General features: G+C 42.3%; 1 protein-coding gene across 2 annotated transcripts in view; it reads left to right on the plus strand.

Moving 5' to 3' along the window:
* The window catches only part of LOC137078295 (E3 ubiquitin-protein ligase TRIM39-like), a 42,792-nt gene that overhangs the window by 10,269 nt on the left and 14,271 nt on the right, over window positions 1-18,252 (plus strand). Inside the window, exons 5-7 of one of the 2 annotated variants that reach the window (XM_067445467.1) lie at window positions 1,970-1,996; window positions 12,516-13,072; window positions 14,857-14,952. In XM_067445467.1, the coding sequence (XP_067301568.1) occupies window positions 1,970-1,996; window positions 12,516-13,072; window positions 14,857-14,952 (680 nt within the window). Of the gene's footprint in view, window positions 1-1,969; window positions 1,997-11,469; window positions 11,527-12,515; window positions 13,073-14,856; window positions 14,953-18,252 lie in introns of those variants that run through there. The other variant, XM_067445468.1, reaches the window with a different exon arrangement.

Genomic DNA, 18,252 nt, shown 5'->3' on the forward strand with positions numbered 1-18,252 from the left:
ATGGATGCACCAGCTCTGTACTATATTAGACTATTTAAAACAGCTTTACAGTATTAAATATAAAACAAACAGTCATTCAGAATGGACTATGCACTTTCTGTTGTTAAATAGTTTAGGAAATAAAAACGGCTATATTGTGACCCTTTAAATCATACACACATTAATAATCCTGCAGCCACTTTACTATTAGCCCTTTACTTAGATTGCACAAAATAGTGATATAAATACTGATATAAATACTGTTGTAATTAATTAAATAAAATTAAGTTCCTTGTCTGGTTTTATGCATATGGTTGTGTTGTTTATTTAAAATGTGATCTTTCTAAAAAAAAAAAAAAAAAAAAACTAAAGCAAGAAATATTGCAATATATCGCCTTTCTTACAATATCGCACTATATAACAATATATCGTATCGTAACCCTTGTATCATGATACGTATCGCATCACCAGATTCTTGACAATACACAGCCCTAGTGAATATATCAAAACATTTTTTAAAGAAAATTGTTCTATTAATTCTAAAAATAGTCGGGCTCACCTCCACGCACAGCTTGGGCTCTGGAACCACATGAGACTGACTTATTGATAATAGCCACACAGTGTTTTATTTTGGTTTAATTTATTGATCAAATTTTAGAAATCTGACAAAAGGACATAGATATGACAATCGATTTTAAAATAGTGTTCATCTCTGGCTTTATTGCTCAGCGTTATTTCACGGTTTGATCTTCTCTCAAATGAGAGAACACATCCTGTATTTTACTATATTATATTATAAGGACAATTTAATATTACGGCTAAAATCTGACTAGGCTACACATGGCATGTTAAAGCAGGGCTAGACATGTTAATTGTTCTAGGAAGCGTAAAATTACTATTAAATTTTGAACTCCATAATGATGTTCTTGAGGTCATTTGTAGTGTAGATAGAGCCCAAACATAAAATCAAACTCAGGGACCCTCAGAATAAAAACAGGTGGATCTGCAGAGCAACTGAGTGCATCATTACAGCTCTTCAATATTCTCTCTCTCGCTCTCTCTCTCTCTCTCTCTCTCTCTCTCTCTCTCTCTCTCTCTCTCTCTCTCTCTCTCTCTCTCTCTCTCTCTCTCTCTCTCAAGGTCTTAAACAAGCCGAAAATGACCAAACTAAACACACGTGAGCACAGGATCACATCACAAACACACAACTAAAAATCTGACTAAAATAAAAATTGTTTTCCTAGCCTGCAAAAGCCAGACCCACATCAAGATGTTTGGTCTGGAAAATCACCATTGACAGCTCAATCCGAGGGGTGGATAAACGGTTGTCTTTCAAACTCCCTCTGCACGCGATAGAATAGCGCTACAACCAACCAGAGTAACGAAGGAAACTCTGAACACTTCTTCCCTTTTTAAGAATGACTTCAGTGCCGTACTTTGTTCTTTTCTCAGAGAAAAGCTTAACTCCAAGTCTTCAAGAGTCGCTGTCAAAGCTGATTCGAAAGAAAGACCGCCGTTCGCCAGTTCCTGTTTACTAGTCGTACGAAAGCGCAACTCGGCCGTCATTATGTTAAGCCCCGCCCACCGACTCTATACACGATGTGATTGGCCCGACCAGAGTTTGGCGTTTACAGCTCAGAAGTGTATTGAGAGTTGCTAGACGACACTCGCAGCAGATTAGATTTGCTGCCGCTAGGGTGCGTCTAGATTTTTAGGCTAGAGTTTTCCCAGCTCACAAGGGCAACAATAAGCAATGATTACAGCTTTAATAAAAATACAAGCTTGGCATTTCTGCTTTTCAATCCTCTGGTATGATTGTCTCATAGACCTTTACTGTAAAAGCATTTATGTTAAACACATTCTGCATTCTGTTTTACAAACATTACTTTCATTTACACACCACTGATGCTGCCAATAGAGAGAAACTTACTGTCAACCTGAAATTATTCCTATTAATAATTCATCATTATATTCTCATCTGTGTTCACAGGGTTAACGTGGGCTCAGAAGTTTGCAGGTACAGTGGCCTTCAATACACACACAATACTTTTGTGGTCACACTTTATTTTAAGATGTCATTGTTACAGTGGAATTAAATATTAACGTACTGAGTTATATTAATTAACAACATGGACTTACAATAGGGTATGATTTGGGTTTGGTTGAGGGTTAGTTGCAAGTAATTATTCATAATGTACTGTTATTACTTTGGTAAGTAAATGTAACATGTAACAATCACACTGTAAAATAAAGTGATATAATTTTTTATATCACATGCAAATGTTTGTTCTGAAGTTGATTGATAATGTCTGATCTCTCTCAGTGGATGTGACTCTGGATCTTGATACAGCAAATCCATATCTCATCCTGTCTGATGATGGAAAACAAGTCAGTTATGGAGACATTAAGCAGGACGTCCCAGAAAACCCAAAGAGATTTGATAAGAGTTTGTCTGTTCTGGCAAAGCAGGGATTCAGTTCAGGGAGATTTTACTATGAGGTGCAGGTGAAGGGAAATAATGATTGGAAGTTAGGAGTGGCCAGAGAATCCGTTAAAAGAAAGGGGACAATCACACTGAGTCCTGATAATGGAGTCTGGATTCTGATAAATGGGAACGGATATTTCATTTTTAATAGCCCACTTGTCTCTCTATCTCTGAGAGAGAAACCTGATAAGGTGGGTGTGTTTGTGGATTATGAGGAGGGTCTGGTCTCTTTTTATGACGTGATGTCCAGATCTCATATCTACTCTTTCACTGGTCAGACTTTCACTGAGAAACTCTATCCATTTTTCAGCCCAGGCTATAATGATGACTATGAATACAAAAGTCCACTGATCATCACACCTGTCAATATGTGAAATTGCGAACAAAATGCATATTTTGCGAACAAATGCATATTTAATCAAATCTAAAAAGATTAATTAAGGATGTGCAGTTTTTTTTTAAATATGTAAATTTGAATTTGTAAATAAAACCCCAAAAAAGACTATGCACTAAACCTCAATAAAGTAGATTTTACTTACAAATATAATGAAAATTAATATGTGATACGAGTGCAGAAATTAGCTATATATTCAGGCTCTTAAACACATCAGTCATTGACAAAACATCAAATATAATGAATGAAATGTGTTACACGATGTATTTCTTATATATTTCTTTTGTAATTCATTAATACTTTGCTTTTCAAGTATACTATGACATTTTACATATGCCATATTTCCAATATGTGTTTCTACATATTTTGTAAGGAATTAATTTTCCCTCTCTCATCTCCAGTTGTTAACACTGAATGTCTTGTGAAATGCTGTGATTCTTGTTTATATTGTAATAACTGCAGTATCTGAATGAAGACAAGTGTTCAATGCTACAACTGATATTGATTATAATCTAAACAGCTTGTTCATTATTATGCAAACATATTAGAGAATGAAAGTTCATGAACATCTGCTCACATAAATATTACAACAGACAGACAGGAAAGGAATAAAAACATGGAGAATCTTTGAACCTCTTTGAACTGTCACCTTATTATGGTGGAGGGGTTTGAGTACCTGAATGATCCTAGGAGCTATGTTGTCTGGGGCTTTATGCCCCTGGTAGGGCTTCCCAAGGCAAACAGGTCCTTGGTGACGGGTCAGACTAAGAGCAGTTTACAAGCCCACTATGATGACCAACTTAAAACCAAGGACAGAGACGTCGCCCGGCATGGCGCAGCCGGGGTCCGGGGTTGGGGCTCGTATGCGAGTGCCTGGTGGCCGGGACTTCCCCCATGGGGCCCTGCCAGGCTCAGACCGAAAGTGTGACGTGGGGCCGCCCTCCCGTGGGCTCAGCACCTGCAGGAGGGATCATAAGGGGCCGGTGCATAGTGGATCGGGCGACAGTCGAAGGTGAAGCCCCTGACAACCCGATCTCTGGACACAGAAACTGGCTCTAGGGACGTGGAATATCATCTCGTTGGCAGGGAAGGAGCCTGAGCTTGTGCGGGAGGTCAAGAGATACCGACTAGAAATAGTCGGGCTGACCTTCACGCACAGCTTGGGCTCTGGAACCACACGAGAAAGAGGCTCGTCCATCACCCGAGCTGAAGTCATCGAGGTAGTTAATAAGCTCCTCTGTGGCAAGGCACCGGGGGTGGATGAGTTTCGCCCTGAGTACCTTAAGTCTCTGGATGTTGTGGGGCTGTCTTGGCTGACACACTTCTGCAGCATCGCGTGGCGGTTGGGGACAGTGCTTGCTTATGGACTGGCAGACCGGGTGATGGTCCCTCTTTTCAAGAAGGGGGACCGGAGAGTGTGTTCCAACTACAGGGAGATTACACTTCTCAGCCTCCCTGGGAAAGTCTATGCCAGGGTACTGGAGAGGAGAATTCAGCCGATAGTGGAACCTCGGATTCAGGAGGAGCAGTGAGGTTTTCGTCCCGCTCGTGGAACACTGGACCAGCTCTATATCCTTCACAGGGTGCTGGAGGGTTCATGGGAGTTTGCCCAACCAGTCCACATGTGCTTTGTGGATTTGGAGAAGGCATTCGACTGTGTTCCTCGTGGCATCCTGTTGGGGGTGCTCTGGGATTATAGGGTCCGGGGCCCCTTGCTTAGGGCTGTACAGTCCCTTTACAACCAGAGCAGGCGCTTGGTTCGCATTGCCGGCAGTAGGTCAAATTTGTTCCCGGTGCATGTTGGTCTCCGGCAGGGCTGCCCTTTGTCACCGGTTCTGTTCATAATTTTTATGGACAGAATTCCTAGATGCAGCCAAGGGCCGGAGAGTGTCCGGGATGGGGATCACGTGATTTCGTCACTGCTCTTTGCAGATGATGTTGTCGTGTTGGCAACCTCAGACCAGGACCTTCAGCATACACTGGGACGGTTTACAGCCAAGTGTGAAGTGGCTGGGATGAGAATCAGCACCTCCAAGTCCGAGGCCATGGTTCTCAGTTGGAAAAGGGTAGCTTGCTCACTTCAGGTTGGTGAAGAGTTCTTGCCTCAAGTGGAGGAGTTTAAGTATCTTGGGGTCTTGTTCACGAGTGAGGGAAGGATGGAACAGGAGATTGACAGACGGATTGGTGCAGCATCTGTAGTAATGCGGGCGATGTACTGTTCTGTCGTGGTGAAGAAGGAGCTGAGCAGTAAGGCGAAGCTATCGTTTTACTCGTTTTACCATTCAATCTACGTTACTCTCACCTATGGTCATAAGCTGTGGGTCATGACCAAAGGGACAATATCCCGGATACAGGCGGCTAAAATGAGCTTTCTCCGCAGGGTGGCTGAGCACTCCCTTAGAGATAGGGTGAGAAGCTCGGTCACTCGGGAGGAGCTCAGAGTAGAGCCGTTGCTCCTTCACATTGAGAGGAGACAGCTGAGGTGGCTCGGGCATCTATTTCGGGTGCCTCCTGGACGCCTTCCCAGGGAGGTGTTCCGGGCACGTCCCACCGGGAGGAGGCCCCGGGGAAGACCCAGGACACACTGGAGGGATTATGTCTCCTGGCTGGCCTGGGAACGCCTCGGGGTTCCCCCGGAGGAGCTGGAGTAAGTGGCTAGAGAGAAGGAAGTCTGGGCGTCTCTGCATAGACTGTTGCCCCCGCGACCCAGCCCCGGATAACCGGAAGATAATGGATGGATGGATGGATGGATGGATGGATGGATGGAGAATCTTTGTTGTTGACTTACATCAGTTGTGAATGAAAATACTAATATTATAATTCAGTGTAGATGACTCTTAAATCTAGTGCATATTCCTCAAGAGAAGTGAGAGCATTCGAAGGCTTCACAATGACAGTGTTTTGACTTTGGTTTGAGCTCAATATCAGTGAATCCAGTTCTGGGCCGCTTCAGGGCCTTCATTCTTTGCGGTACTTGGGCCGAAGAAAAAATGATTATGTGGCTCGAAGCTGGGCCAGAAAACATTTGCTATCTGGGTATGTTTGTGTTTCGAGAGTATAGAGACAACAATTAACAGTTGACAGCGTTAAAGGTCTCTATCCCACTTTGGAGGGGATGTCATATATTAGAATGCTGGTCTGTTTCTTTAAGATCTAAGTGCACTACACTCTCATAAAAAAGGTACAGAGCTGTCACTGGGGTGGTACCCTAAGATACAAAAGTGAAAAGGTACATCTTTGTCATCACCCCTAAATGGTACATATTAGTACCTTAAAAGGTACATATCAGTAACTTTTCAGTTTTGTACCTTAGGGTGCCGCCCCAGTGACAGCAATGTACCTTTTTTCTGACAGTGTATGCGTTATGGGACCAGATGTTAAGTGTATGAGATGGTGAGAAAAGAAGTAAAGTGCAGAAAACAATTCACTTGAGGGTATGAGATACATCTGAATGCACTAAGAACAGATATACAACAACACTGATCTATATAATGACTGAATAGCTCATCGTGTTCTAAGCAAACATCAGGCGGTGAGGCCACTGGAAGTGTTCGAGCGGCCATCTTACTATTCCCTACCACCAGAGTTCCTCATTGAAGTACAGCCAAAACATTGATTTAAAATCAAATGATTTGTAGCATAATCTCATTTTTTTCATGATAAATGTATGTAAATTAAGTTGCTTCAGATCTTTCCTGTAATTTTTATGATATTTTTAGAGAGTTTGACTCATAATCGTTAATGTGGGTGTGTTACCGCACACTGCCGACAGGGGTAACATAACTGAACTAACACAAAATATGTTTAGTAGGCTAAAGTAATTATGGAGGAAATATTAAACATGAACTATGTGTTTTGCTGCAGAAATTGATTTGAATAATGTACAATAAATATTACTACAAACCTCTATATTGCACTATATTGTATTACAATTCAAAGTTTGACATGCATCATCTTGAAAATAAAGTACTCTGTATGTTATGATGTGTATATTTTATTTCCTGATGTTGCAACATCTATTTCAGACCCATGTAGTGTTCGGGTCCGAACCATGTAGTGTTCGGTTCGGGTGTTCGGGTCAATCTGATCCGGAGAAGATTTCTTTTCCCCGAAAATACTAGTTAATTTTATCGCTTTGGACTGAAACTTAGTGACTTAGTGAAAAAATGTGGAAATTTTCTTACTTTTTTGTGGGAGTTTTGTTACCTTGTTACACTTTTGTTGTTCCCGGTCAAAAATGATGGCCCATAAAAAATTGCTTATAAATCACTCATTATACCATATTTTCACCCAATCCTGGATTCAATCTTTTTGCCAACATGTTCTCTTTCAATTAGGACTTGTTTTATATTTTGATTTGCATCTGAATAATCATAGGCCTCATTTATTTGAGAGTAGGCATTTCATTTTTTTGAGTAATTAAAAAAAAAATTGAATAATTTTGGAAATATTAAATAAAATCTGAAGAAAATTGGTATTGTTGATCACACTAGTCTACTCTAATGTTTCAGCTTGAATTTTGTTTTTAAACTTTTGTTTTGTAAAAAATATGGCACATAGTCACACTTGTGGTGTTTCCGGTCAAAAATGACCGGCCTATAAAAAATAGCTTATAAATCACTCATTATACCATATTTTCACCCAATCTTGGATTCAATCTTTTTGTCAACTTGTTCTCTTTCAATAAGGACTGTTTTTATATTTCTGTTTGCATCTGATTAATCATGGGCCTCATTTATCTGAGAGTAGGCATCTCATTTTTTTCTTGGCTTTAAGGTATAGGTGGAAGTCCCTCAGGCGTTGGAGGACCTCCGCATCGTGGTGGCGATGTTCGGCCAGGCTCCGGGAATAGATGAGGATGTCATCGATGTAGACCAGCACAAACTTATAGAGGAACTCCCGAAGCACCTCGTGAATGAAATCCTGGAATACGGGGTATGGACGAGAGTATGCCATTGGCGAGTCCAAACGGCATTACAAGGTACTCGTAGTGGCCAGTGGGCGTGTTACAAAGGCGGCCTTCCACTCGTCCCCCTCACGTATCCGGATGAGGTTGTACACACTGCGGAGGTCGAGCTTCATGACCACAGTGGCACCAGGGAGATGTCCTAGGGCAGCTGGGAAGAGAGGAAGGGGGTACCTGAATTTTACAGTGATGTTGTTGAGTGCCCGATAGTCTATGCAGGGCCGCAAGCCTCCGCCCTTCTTTGCCACGAAGAAAAAGCTTGAAGCAGAGGGGAAGTCGATGGACAGATGTAGCCTTGCTCAAGTGCCTCCTTAATGTACTCCTCCATGGCCTTCTCCTCCGGGAGTGATAGAGGGTAGATCTTTCATTTGGGCACTGGTTTACCGGGCAGCAGATCAATGGCACAGTCCCATGGCCGATGGGGAGGCAGCTTGGAAACCTGTTGGGGATAGAAGACGTCACTGAAGAGGGTGTAGCAGGACGGGACATCCACCAAATGTCGCTCTACCAGACTCTCGATGGATGTGGCGCAGACATGGTGATCTTGAAGACGAGGAGAAGAACGTACCGGGGGAGATGGGAAGCAGTCCGGGAAACAGGTGTCGCCCCACTTCAGGACTTCCCCGGTTTTCCAGGAGATGACTGTGCTGTGCTGCTCTAACCATGGGCGCCCTAAAATGATGTCAGCTGTGGACTCCTCTAGCAGATGTAGTCGTTCCATGTGAAGGATACCAACTTGGATGCCAATGGGGCCGACGGTGCAACTGACCTGCCTCCGACTGAGAGGTTTTCCGTGGATTTGGTAAATAGTCGGAGTGACGGTCGTACGGAGCCTGGCGGCAGAGGGTCCCCGAGATAAAATTCCCGGCTGACCGAGAGCCGAGGAGGGCGGTAACTGGAAGGGAAACACCAGCAGCAGTAAGGTTGACAGTGGTGGTGAGTGGCTTTATTTTTTGAAGGGAAGGAATGATCACACTCACCATGGGACGTGGAGGACGGACGGGGCATTCAGAGAAGTAATGACTAGAGAGACCACAATATAAACAGAGACCCTGGGTCAGCTGCCTCTGCCGCTCTGCCGCTGTCAGTCTTGAGTTATCAAGTTGCATGGCTTTGTTGGCTGGTTCTGGAGAGCTGACACCATCTGGTCGGCGGAGGCATGGAGATAAGGATGAATGGCCCTGGTGTTCTTAGATACATGACTGCATACAAGTGGCGAAATGGATGGAGAGTTGAATGAACCTTTCAAGGCTGATGTAATCCTTGTATGCATCGAGATGCAGCCGCACATGAGGATCCAGACCCTGTCGCTAGGTCATTATCAGGGATTTCTCATTCCAGCCACTGGCAGCCACGAGGGTACGGAACTGTAGGGCATACTCATTAACAGACTGAGAACCTTGTTTTAAATTATAAAGCTGCTAACCAATCGAGGAATCCCACAATGGTTTCCCAAAGACCTCCTTGAAATGCGTGATGAAACCTGACAGGGTCTGGATCACTGGACTGTCGTTGGACCACAAGGATTCCGCCCATCTGAGTGCTTTACCAGATAACTGATGTGAGACGTGAGTTAGACCAGAGTAGGGCGCCAGTTGGGCCATGGGACTGGCACCCTCCATTGACGAAGAAGAAGCGGTGTTGTTTTCAGAAATGCTAGCTGGTGAAGGTGCAGGTGCGCTTGTGGTAAGAGCTCGCCATGCTGCGTCGACGAGCTATTGAAACAGATCCAGGGTGCTCATCCTGGTGTTCGGTGATGGTCCGGTCTTCTGTTACAAACAGAGAACTCAAAGAACTGGAGACAGTGAAACACAGAGTTTATTGAAATTGACCAGGATGAGTATGGCAGAGATGGATATTGGCAGACTGGAACCGGGCAAAATGACAAAGGATAATACGATAATACGACTGGCGTGCTTGTAACACTGCTCATCTGGGTACTACGAGTTATCTTGACCGGTACTACTTGTATGCTTAATGCTGTCGTTAAGCATATAACTCTGGCGCCATCTCATGGTGGTTGTAAAAAACATAACCACCATACAATGGAAGATTTCAAGGGTTTACTCTGTAAAGTTTTAAATATGGATATTTTTCTTACACCAATGCATCGATTTGAATCAGAAAGCCTCTATTAACCCATTGGAGCCGTGTTAAGCGTTTATTTGACAGACAGCTGCATTTTTTATGGACTTCACAAACAGCTATAACTACTGCTTAGATTTACATTAGCCAGGACTTTTTTAATAACTCAGATTCAAATTCATCTGAAAGAAGAATGTCATATACACCTATGATGACTTGAGAGTGAGTAAATTATGAGCTAATTTTAATTTTTGGGTGAACTTCTGCATTCCTTTCAACATAGCTATATGGTAAAAACAAATCTTCAGCAATGGATAACGGCTTAAACCAGTTTGGAACTGTTTTTCTTCGCAGAAGCTTTGCGTAAGAGCTAATAAACTTAGGACAATACATATAAATATTTTGTGTTTAATTTACTTGAGACAATTAGCCGTGTGACAAGCAGGGTCCTGATCACTCTGTTGGGGTTTATTCTGCGATGACAACTGGCTGGGTGTAAATTATCCCTTACTTATCAGACATTGACCGTGAGATGGCTGAGACAAACGCGGCACCATCAGGCAGAAAGAGCAAGACTGCGTCCGAAACCTGGAAAATGCTGCCTTTGGAAGACACATTTGAAGGCAGGAAGGCATCAATCCATGTCCGAATCTAATGTTAGCTTCACTTCCTGTCTCCTGAGATACCTTCATCTGATCGATTTTTGAAGGCAGCATACATGTATCCTTCGCCGCCTTTGATATCCCACAATCCTGTGCTTTCCATTCTGTGACAGTTGAGCTGGAAAAATAAGATGGTGTCTGAAAGTTGGGTTTGTTGGTCAGTTTGTGTGTAAATGTATGTTTTTTAACCAATATTTTCCACTTCTGACGTAATTTCTAGTGAGAAATTACTAATGTAGTAATTAAATATGTGTTTAGTTCTCACCAAAGCTCGCTCTATATTGCTGTAGATCATTAAAGTGTTATATTGCCTAAGAAGTCTGTCCGAAATTAGTAGTCTGTCCAAAAACAGATTAGAAGTCTGTCCGAAGTCTGTCCTGCCTTCATTAGTACACAAAACGCTGCCTTACAAGCCATAGCCTAAGGTAACAAGTCAGCTGTCAAGGTTTTCGGATGCAGCCCAAGACTGATATTTACTGAACACAGAACGAACCTCGCAAAATACTTTTAAAATTAATTTTAATAGGCTGGTGAGCTTAACCAATCAGCATGTTCAGCGCCCAAGTCCCACCCTCCAAAGTTCCTGAACTTTAAAAAAGTACTACCTCGCAAGCAGGGCCATTTGGAGGGGGAAATATTTAACCAGATCTTAATTTAGACCCTGCGGTCGAAACACACCGAATACCACCCCAAAGTCCCTAGTTCCTGGGGAAAGATCCTGCGGTGGAAATGTGGCTTAAGTTGCTTTGTGTAAAAGTGTCTGCCAAATGCATAAATGTAAGAAATGTTAGAAACTGTTTCCTATTCATGATTTTGGGCGGAGCTATGACATCACAATTGCTGAGAGTAAGAATTTAGTAAAGGAAAATAAATAAATCAGATAAACTTGAAGCTTCTAGAAACTACTTAGTCAGCCAGACGGAAAATAGTGATTACATCTGACATTCACTCAAAGGTAAGTGATGGAGATGTAAGACTTTGTTCAGCAGTTTTAAACTCTGGAATACTATCAGATTGTTAATGAGCATGTCATTTAATTGGCTGTAAATTTTGATATCTTCTGTCATGTCACACAACTTCAGAAACAGAAATAACTGTTGGCTTTACATTGCCTTTCATATACATAAAGAATATTGCTTTGTGATCAGTTTTATATTAAGACAGGTTTCTCCAAGAGAGATACTATTTTCAGTATTTAGTTTTTTCTCTCTCGACAGGACACTTTGATTTTTGTGATTTTTACCTTGATTTTGTTGTAAACAGTGGTTACTAGTTTAACTTGTAGTAAATTATAATTAGCAGGCTCACTATTTCATAAACTGATCTTATTTTGTTGGCTTTATGAGTGTTCGTATGACATAAAACATGAACAAGGATACATGACTAAAACGTAAACAAGCGGAAACAAATAGTTCATGATTGATGCATCACTTTAACAACTCTAGACTACACAACCACAGGTATGACATTACTTCAGCAGGTAAACTGTAAACTGGTCTAACTTGTAGGGTAACTTGTGTATTTCCCCTTCAAAAACCTGAAATTTTGGTCATGGAGGAAATTTTTTGGTCATGTTCTTGTTCATGATTTATGTCATACAAACACCTATAAAACCAACAAAATAAGATAATTTTATGTTTGGAGTTGAAATAATGAAACTCCAAACATAATTGGAGCTTAAGTGGAAAGCAGCACAAGAGTTCACACAGTCCCAAACACTTTTCTGACATGTGGCTGCATGAGCTGTGGATGGCAAACACAGGTGATTCAGTGAAATACTGTATGTGTGATTTACATGCCACTTTGAAGATAAATATGTTATCAGAATATACAACTACTTTTGAAGGGCCATCAGAAATACTTAAAATATTAATTTCACCTTACTGTTATCATTTTTTTCCCTCAACCGTGTATATGATATAATCTCATTACTTATCTTTTCAGTCATGGCATCCTCCAGTGGTCCAGCACTAAATGAGGAGCTCCAGTGCTCCATCTGTCTGGAAGTGTTCACTTATCCAGTCACCACTCCATGTGGACACAACTTCTGCAGATCCTGCCTGAGCAAGTGCTGGACGAACACACAGACCTGCTTCTGTCCACTCTGTAAAGACAAATTCATCAAAAGACCTGATCTCAAGATTAATACAACACTCAGAGAGGTTGCGCAACACTTTAAGGAGAAGCTCAGTCTAGGAGAACCTGAGGTGTTCTGTGACTTCTGTGGTGAAGGAAAGCAGAAAGCTGTGAAGACCTGCCTGACATGTCAAAGCTCTTACTGTGACTCTCATCTGGAGCCTCATCTCAGAGTCCCACGTCTAAAGAAACACAAACTCATCACCGCTGTGGAAAATCTGGAGGATTATATATGCCAGAAACACGAGAGACCTCTGGAGCTGTTCTGCAGAGATGATAAGACGTGTGTGTGTCTGTCCTGCTCAGAAGGAGAACACAGGACTCACAACACTGTTCCTATAGAAGAGGAGAGTCAAGAGAAGAAGGTAAAGAATTACAGACAACAACACACTGTTCTTTTAAACACACGGTGAAATGCCTCCTGTGTGTTGACATAATGAAAAACTTGCTTCTTTTTAAAACAGCTATACCAATAGTCTTTCATTACATCTGATAAAAGCCCTATAAGCTTTGAGTGTATTCAGAACAGGTCAATGGCCATTGGTGTGCAGGATTTGCATCTCGGGCTCCGCCCTGCAGCACAACAGCCATTTTCTATAGGGATCCCAATTCATAGGTGAACGAGGGTTACATACATAACCAAAACATTCCCTTTCAGTCGGTCATGTTCGACATACGTAAAAAATAAATAAATCAATCAATTTCAAACATCAAACATTTATTTATGTACCTCAAACTCTTTGCAGAAAACAATCCTTGCTCCCTCTGTCTCTCCAACAATTTCCTCCACCATAATCTTTTATCTTTTTCTCCACAAATCAGCACACAGACAATTTGGAGCAAACTTTGTGCAGTTCATCATTTTGAATAACAATTCCAAGTCGCGCGTGAGAACTACTGGGAAGAAGGACACTAGGGCGGGGTGCCGAGAACCAGCGTGGGCCACCCTGAAGATACCAATCACCCAACCTAGAAGGCTCGGGACATGGTGGAGGGTTCCACACAAGCCCAACCTTTTCGGCTGCCCAGGAACGCATAATTCTGGGTCCATCTCAGGCAACACCACTTTCCCAGAGGGAAGCAACGCAACCGAGTTTTTCATCCCCAGATGACTGATGCTCACCCTCCATTGCAACAATCAACATGCTGTCATCTGCTGGAGCTTTGAAAGTCACCTCTGGACACCCATGAGAGGGGGCAGCGAGCTCTCTCAGTAAATCAACCGGCTGTAGCGTATTAGAGGGATTAGTAGCCCAAGGTCATTGCCGCAGCGGGGTAGCCCTAACCGTAACCCTGACTATTCACAGAAATAGCTCTATTCAGTTTTCCAGCAGCTCTAGATCGGGGTATATGTAAGGGGACTCTGCCTTCTCGAAAGGTAGGTGAGTCTCGACTTCAATGCCGAGAGAATCATGTTCCTGCAGTGGGTACATGAAATGTCTACAAACGCTTCCTTAGTGTGCTGAATGCCCAGACACGTAAGACAACGATTGTGACCATTAGCTAGTGCCAGGGATCGACCGCATCCAAAAACGAACAGGTGGAATGACATTTGAAAAAGAAGCTGTGTCACAACCCTGTACTCTTTTAGGGAAAAGCTGTTTTAATGTACTGAAACACACAGGGAAACGATCGCGGCAAAACACAAGGAGATGGAGCCCTTTGTATGCTCTCACTGTTTTAGGGAACGCCCTCACCGAACCCACAGAAATGCTGTGAAAACAGCAGTTTTCTCTCACAGTGTGAGATTGCAATTGTCGCTGTTGTGCCTTCACTCCTAGCACTTCAAGCTTCCCCTTCTCTCATTCTCTCTCTCTGCTTTCTCTTGAGTAAAACAGAAAGACTCTTCAGGCAGCACAGCTTTTGGCTCCGAAGTAAATGACAATTGTGTGCTGCATCTGCTTCCGTATTTATACCCGCACTGCGGGGCGAAGGGCGAGATGCAAATCTTGCACGCCAATGACCATTGGCCTGTTCTGTATACACTCGAAACTGATAGGGCTCCCAGAAGTGATCCAAATTTGTCTGTGTTGTCTGGCGTAAGTCGAGCGTTACCAACTGAAAGTGAACTATAATATTGAATTCATGTGGTTGCAGATGGAAAGCTAATTTCAGTGATAAATGTGTCTGTGTTTTCCTCTGTATGTAGAATCAGCTGGTTCAGACACAGATAGACATGCAGCAGATGATCCAGGTCAGAATGAAGAAGATTCAGGAGATCAAATACTCAGTAGAGCTGAGAAAGGTTTGTGCTTCGATCAAAGCCAGTATCTTCTCTCATGGTCGTTTCCGATCACCCTCTCTAATTTCACTTTCTGATAACTCTCTTATTATCCTATCAAAAAAAATCTAATTTTTTATGTATAATAATTTTTCAATCTATTTAATAAAGGTGTTGAATTAAATTGAGAGATCTGATATCTTTTAGTAACCCCTTATGTTGCTTCTTGGTTTATCTTGGTTTAGTGCACTTGAGTCCATGCAGTTCTATTATACTGTTTCAACAGCTGGTCCTCAAAAGTATCATGAATATTTATTTTGTGTAACACTGAAAAATCACACATTTGAACTCTTTTCCCGCCATTGACAGAAATTTCCGTCTTTCAGTGTTTTTCGATAGGGGGGCTTTTATACATCTTCTGAAAAAGTACTGAATCTCCTGATAAAAACACAGGTGAAGCAGAACATCTCAGGTTATGACAGTAACCCTTGTTCCCTGAGAACCAGGAACGAGACACTGCATCCTGAGACACTATGGGGAAACACCTGTTTTGATCATCTGTCTGAATCTGATTCAGATGTAGTCTGAGTATTTCGGTCTCAAAATTCTGGCCAGTTGATAATACTTAGAATATCAAAATCATCCTTTCGATGAGACATTAAACCAAGGTCCTGACTCTCTGTAGTCATTAAAAATCCCAGGGCACTTCTCATATAAGAGTAGGGGTGTCCTGACCAAATTCCTTCCATGTACTCGTTACATAGAAAAATAAATGGCATCAACGCTAATGTTAGTCTCTCAGTTTTTTCGGAGGGTTACTCTAGTCTGCCAGATTCAGATTTCAGATCAGATGGTGGACCTGTGCCTAGACATGACCACAATGCAGCCCTGATGTGTCTGCAGACTGTGTCAACTAGAGTCTCCCCTGTGAAGGACTCCTTCCATTCCCCTCTATACAAATAAAAACACATATGCACACATACACTCACCTAATGGATTATTAGGAACACCATACTAATACTGTGTTTGACCCCCTTTCGCCTTCAGAACTGCCTTGTTTCTAATAGGCATTGATTCAACAAGGTGCTGAAAGCATTCTTTAGAAATTTTGGCCCATATAGATAGGATAGCATCTTGCAGTTGATGGAGATTTGTGGGATGCACATCCAGGGCATGAAGCTCCCGTTCCACCACATCCCAAAGATGCTCTATTGGGTTGAGATCTGGTGACTGTGGCGGCCATTTTAGTATAGTGAACTCATTGTCATGTTCAAGAAACCAATTTGAAATGATTCAAGCTTTGTGACTTGGTGAATCATCCTGCTGGAAGTAGCTATCACAGGATGGGTACATGGTGGTCATAAAGGGATGGACATGGTCAGAAACAATGCTCAGGTAGGCCGTGGCATTTAAACGATGCCCAATTGGCACTAACTGTGCCAAGAAAACATCCCCCACACCATTACACTACCACCACCAGCCTGCACAATGGTAACAAGGCATGATGGATCCATGTTCCCATTCTGTTTAGGCCAAATTCTGACTCTACCATCTGAATGTCTCAACAGAAATCGAGACTCCTCCGACTAGGCAACATTTTTCCAGTCTTCAACTGTCCAATTTTGGTGAGCTTGTGCAAATTGTAGCCTCTTTTTCCTATTTGTAGTAAAGATGAGTGGTACCCGGTGGGGTCTTCTGCGGTTGTAGCCCATCTGCCTCAAGGTTGTGCATGTTGTGGCTTCACAAATGCTTTGCTGCATACCTCGGTTGTAACGAGTGGTTATTTCAGTCAAAGTTGCTCTTCTATCAGCTTGAATCAGTTGGCCCATTCTCCTGTAAACCCTAGAAATGGTTGTGTGTGAAAATCCCAGTAACTGAGCAGACTGTTCAATACTCAGACCGGCCCGTCTGGCACCAATATCCATGCCATGCTCAAAATTGCTTAAATCACCTTTCTTTTCCATTCTGACATTCAGTTTGGAGTTCAGGAGATTGTCTTGACCAGGACCACACCCCTAAATGCATTGATTGGTGAAGCAACCATGTGATTGGTTGATTAGATAATTGCATTAATGAGATATTGAACAGGTGTTCCTAATAATCCTTTAGGTGAGTGTACATATCCAAACACGCTTACCTAAAGGCTAAACACCTAATGCTTGCGTAACATACCATCGCCATCTGTGAAAAGCAGATTCGCCTCTTTTGGGGTTTGCACAGGAATGATGATGGTATAGTTTCAAAACTATTTCAAACCTATTTCATGGTTTGCATTCTCCAGCCACAAGGTGCTGTTGCCATGCAGGTGGGGTCTGGAACGCATAGGGGGTTTTCTGTTTTAGCAGAGGATGGTGTTGTTTAAGTGGTGTCAAACTAAATAACTAATCAGTTTTTACAAGAGAAATTAATCAATCAAAAACTTACTTTAGCTTTTTTCTAAAGAAAAATTAATTTCCTATTAATCATTTTGTGGTGAAGTCAGTGATGGAGTACTCGAGTCCTGGACTCGGACTCGAGTCCTGGACTCGGACTCGAGTCCTGGACTCGGACTCGAGTCCGACTCGAGTCCTTATTCTCAGGACTAGAGTCCGACTCGAGACTCCGTTCTCTGGACTCGTGACTCGACTTGGACTCGCGGACTGATGACTCATACGTGGACTCGAGTCTCAAGGATATAAAATCGGACTTGAGGATTCATCAAATGAATTACGTTTTTTCTGACTAAATAGGTTATAAAATTTGATATAAGATGTTACACTTTCCCTGTTTCGGGCTCCAAGACCAGCCGCGAACCATGATCTTTTTTTTCCCACACAGACACTGCTACCGATCGCTCTCCTTGCTTGACAACGCACTCACTGACGTCACTCGCTTTACGCCGCATTTTCCTGAATTATTAGCGGTCTAAATGTTGTCATTAGGAAAATGCAGAAACTATTATTGACTAATGCATACATGTTAATAAACAGAGGAAGCAAGGGCTGGGCAATGTCTGCCTATTTGGCATCAGACGTCGACGATGTCTACATACAGTGAAGCGAATGTACAGTGACGGGACATAACTGCCAGATTCAAACTGTACTTTCTGCAATGGCTGGCGCTGAGCCAAAGACCGACACGCTCAGCGCTTAATCCCGCTAATGTTTATTTTAGATTTCATTCAGATATTTAAATACATATAATTTATAGCAAAATAATACATTTATAGTTTGTAAAATACACAAATGTGTCTATGGAAGCAGCAATAAACAATTCTTTCAAATGTATTTGCCTACATACAGTACAAGCTAAAGGTTTGGACACATTGCTGTAATGTTTTTGAAA

Source organism: Pseudorasbora parva, chromosome 6, assembly GCF_024679245.1.
Source record: "Pseudorasbora parva isolate DD20220531a chromosome 6, ASM2467924v1, whole genome shotgun sequence".
Lineage (NCBI taxonomy): Eukaryota > Metazoa > Chordata > Actinopteri > Cypriniformes > Gobionidae > Pseudorasbora > Pseudorasbora parva.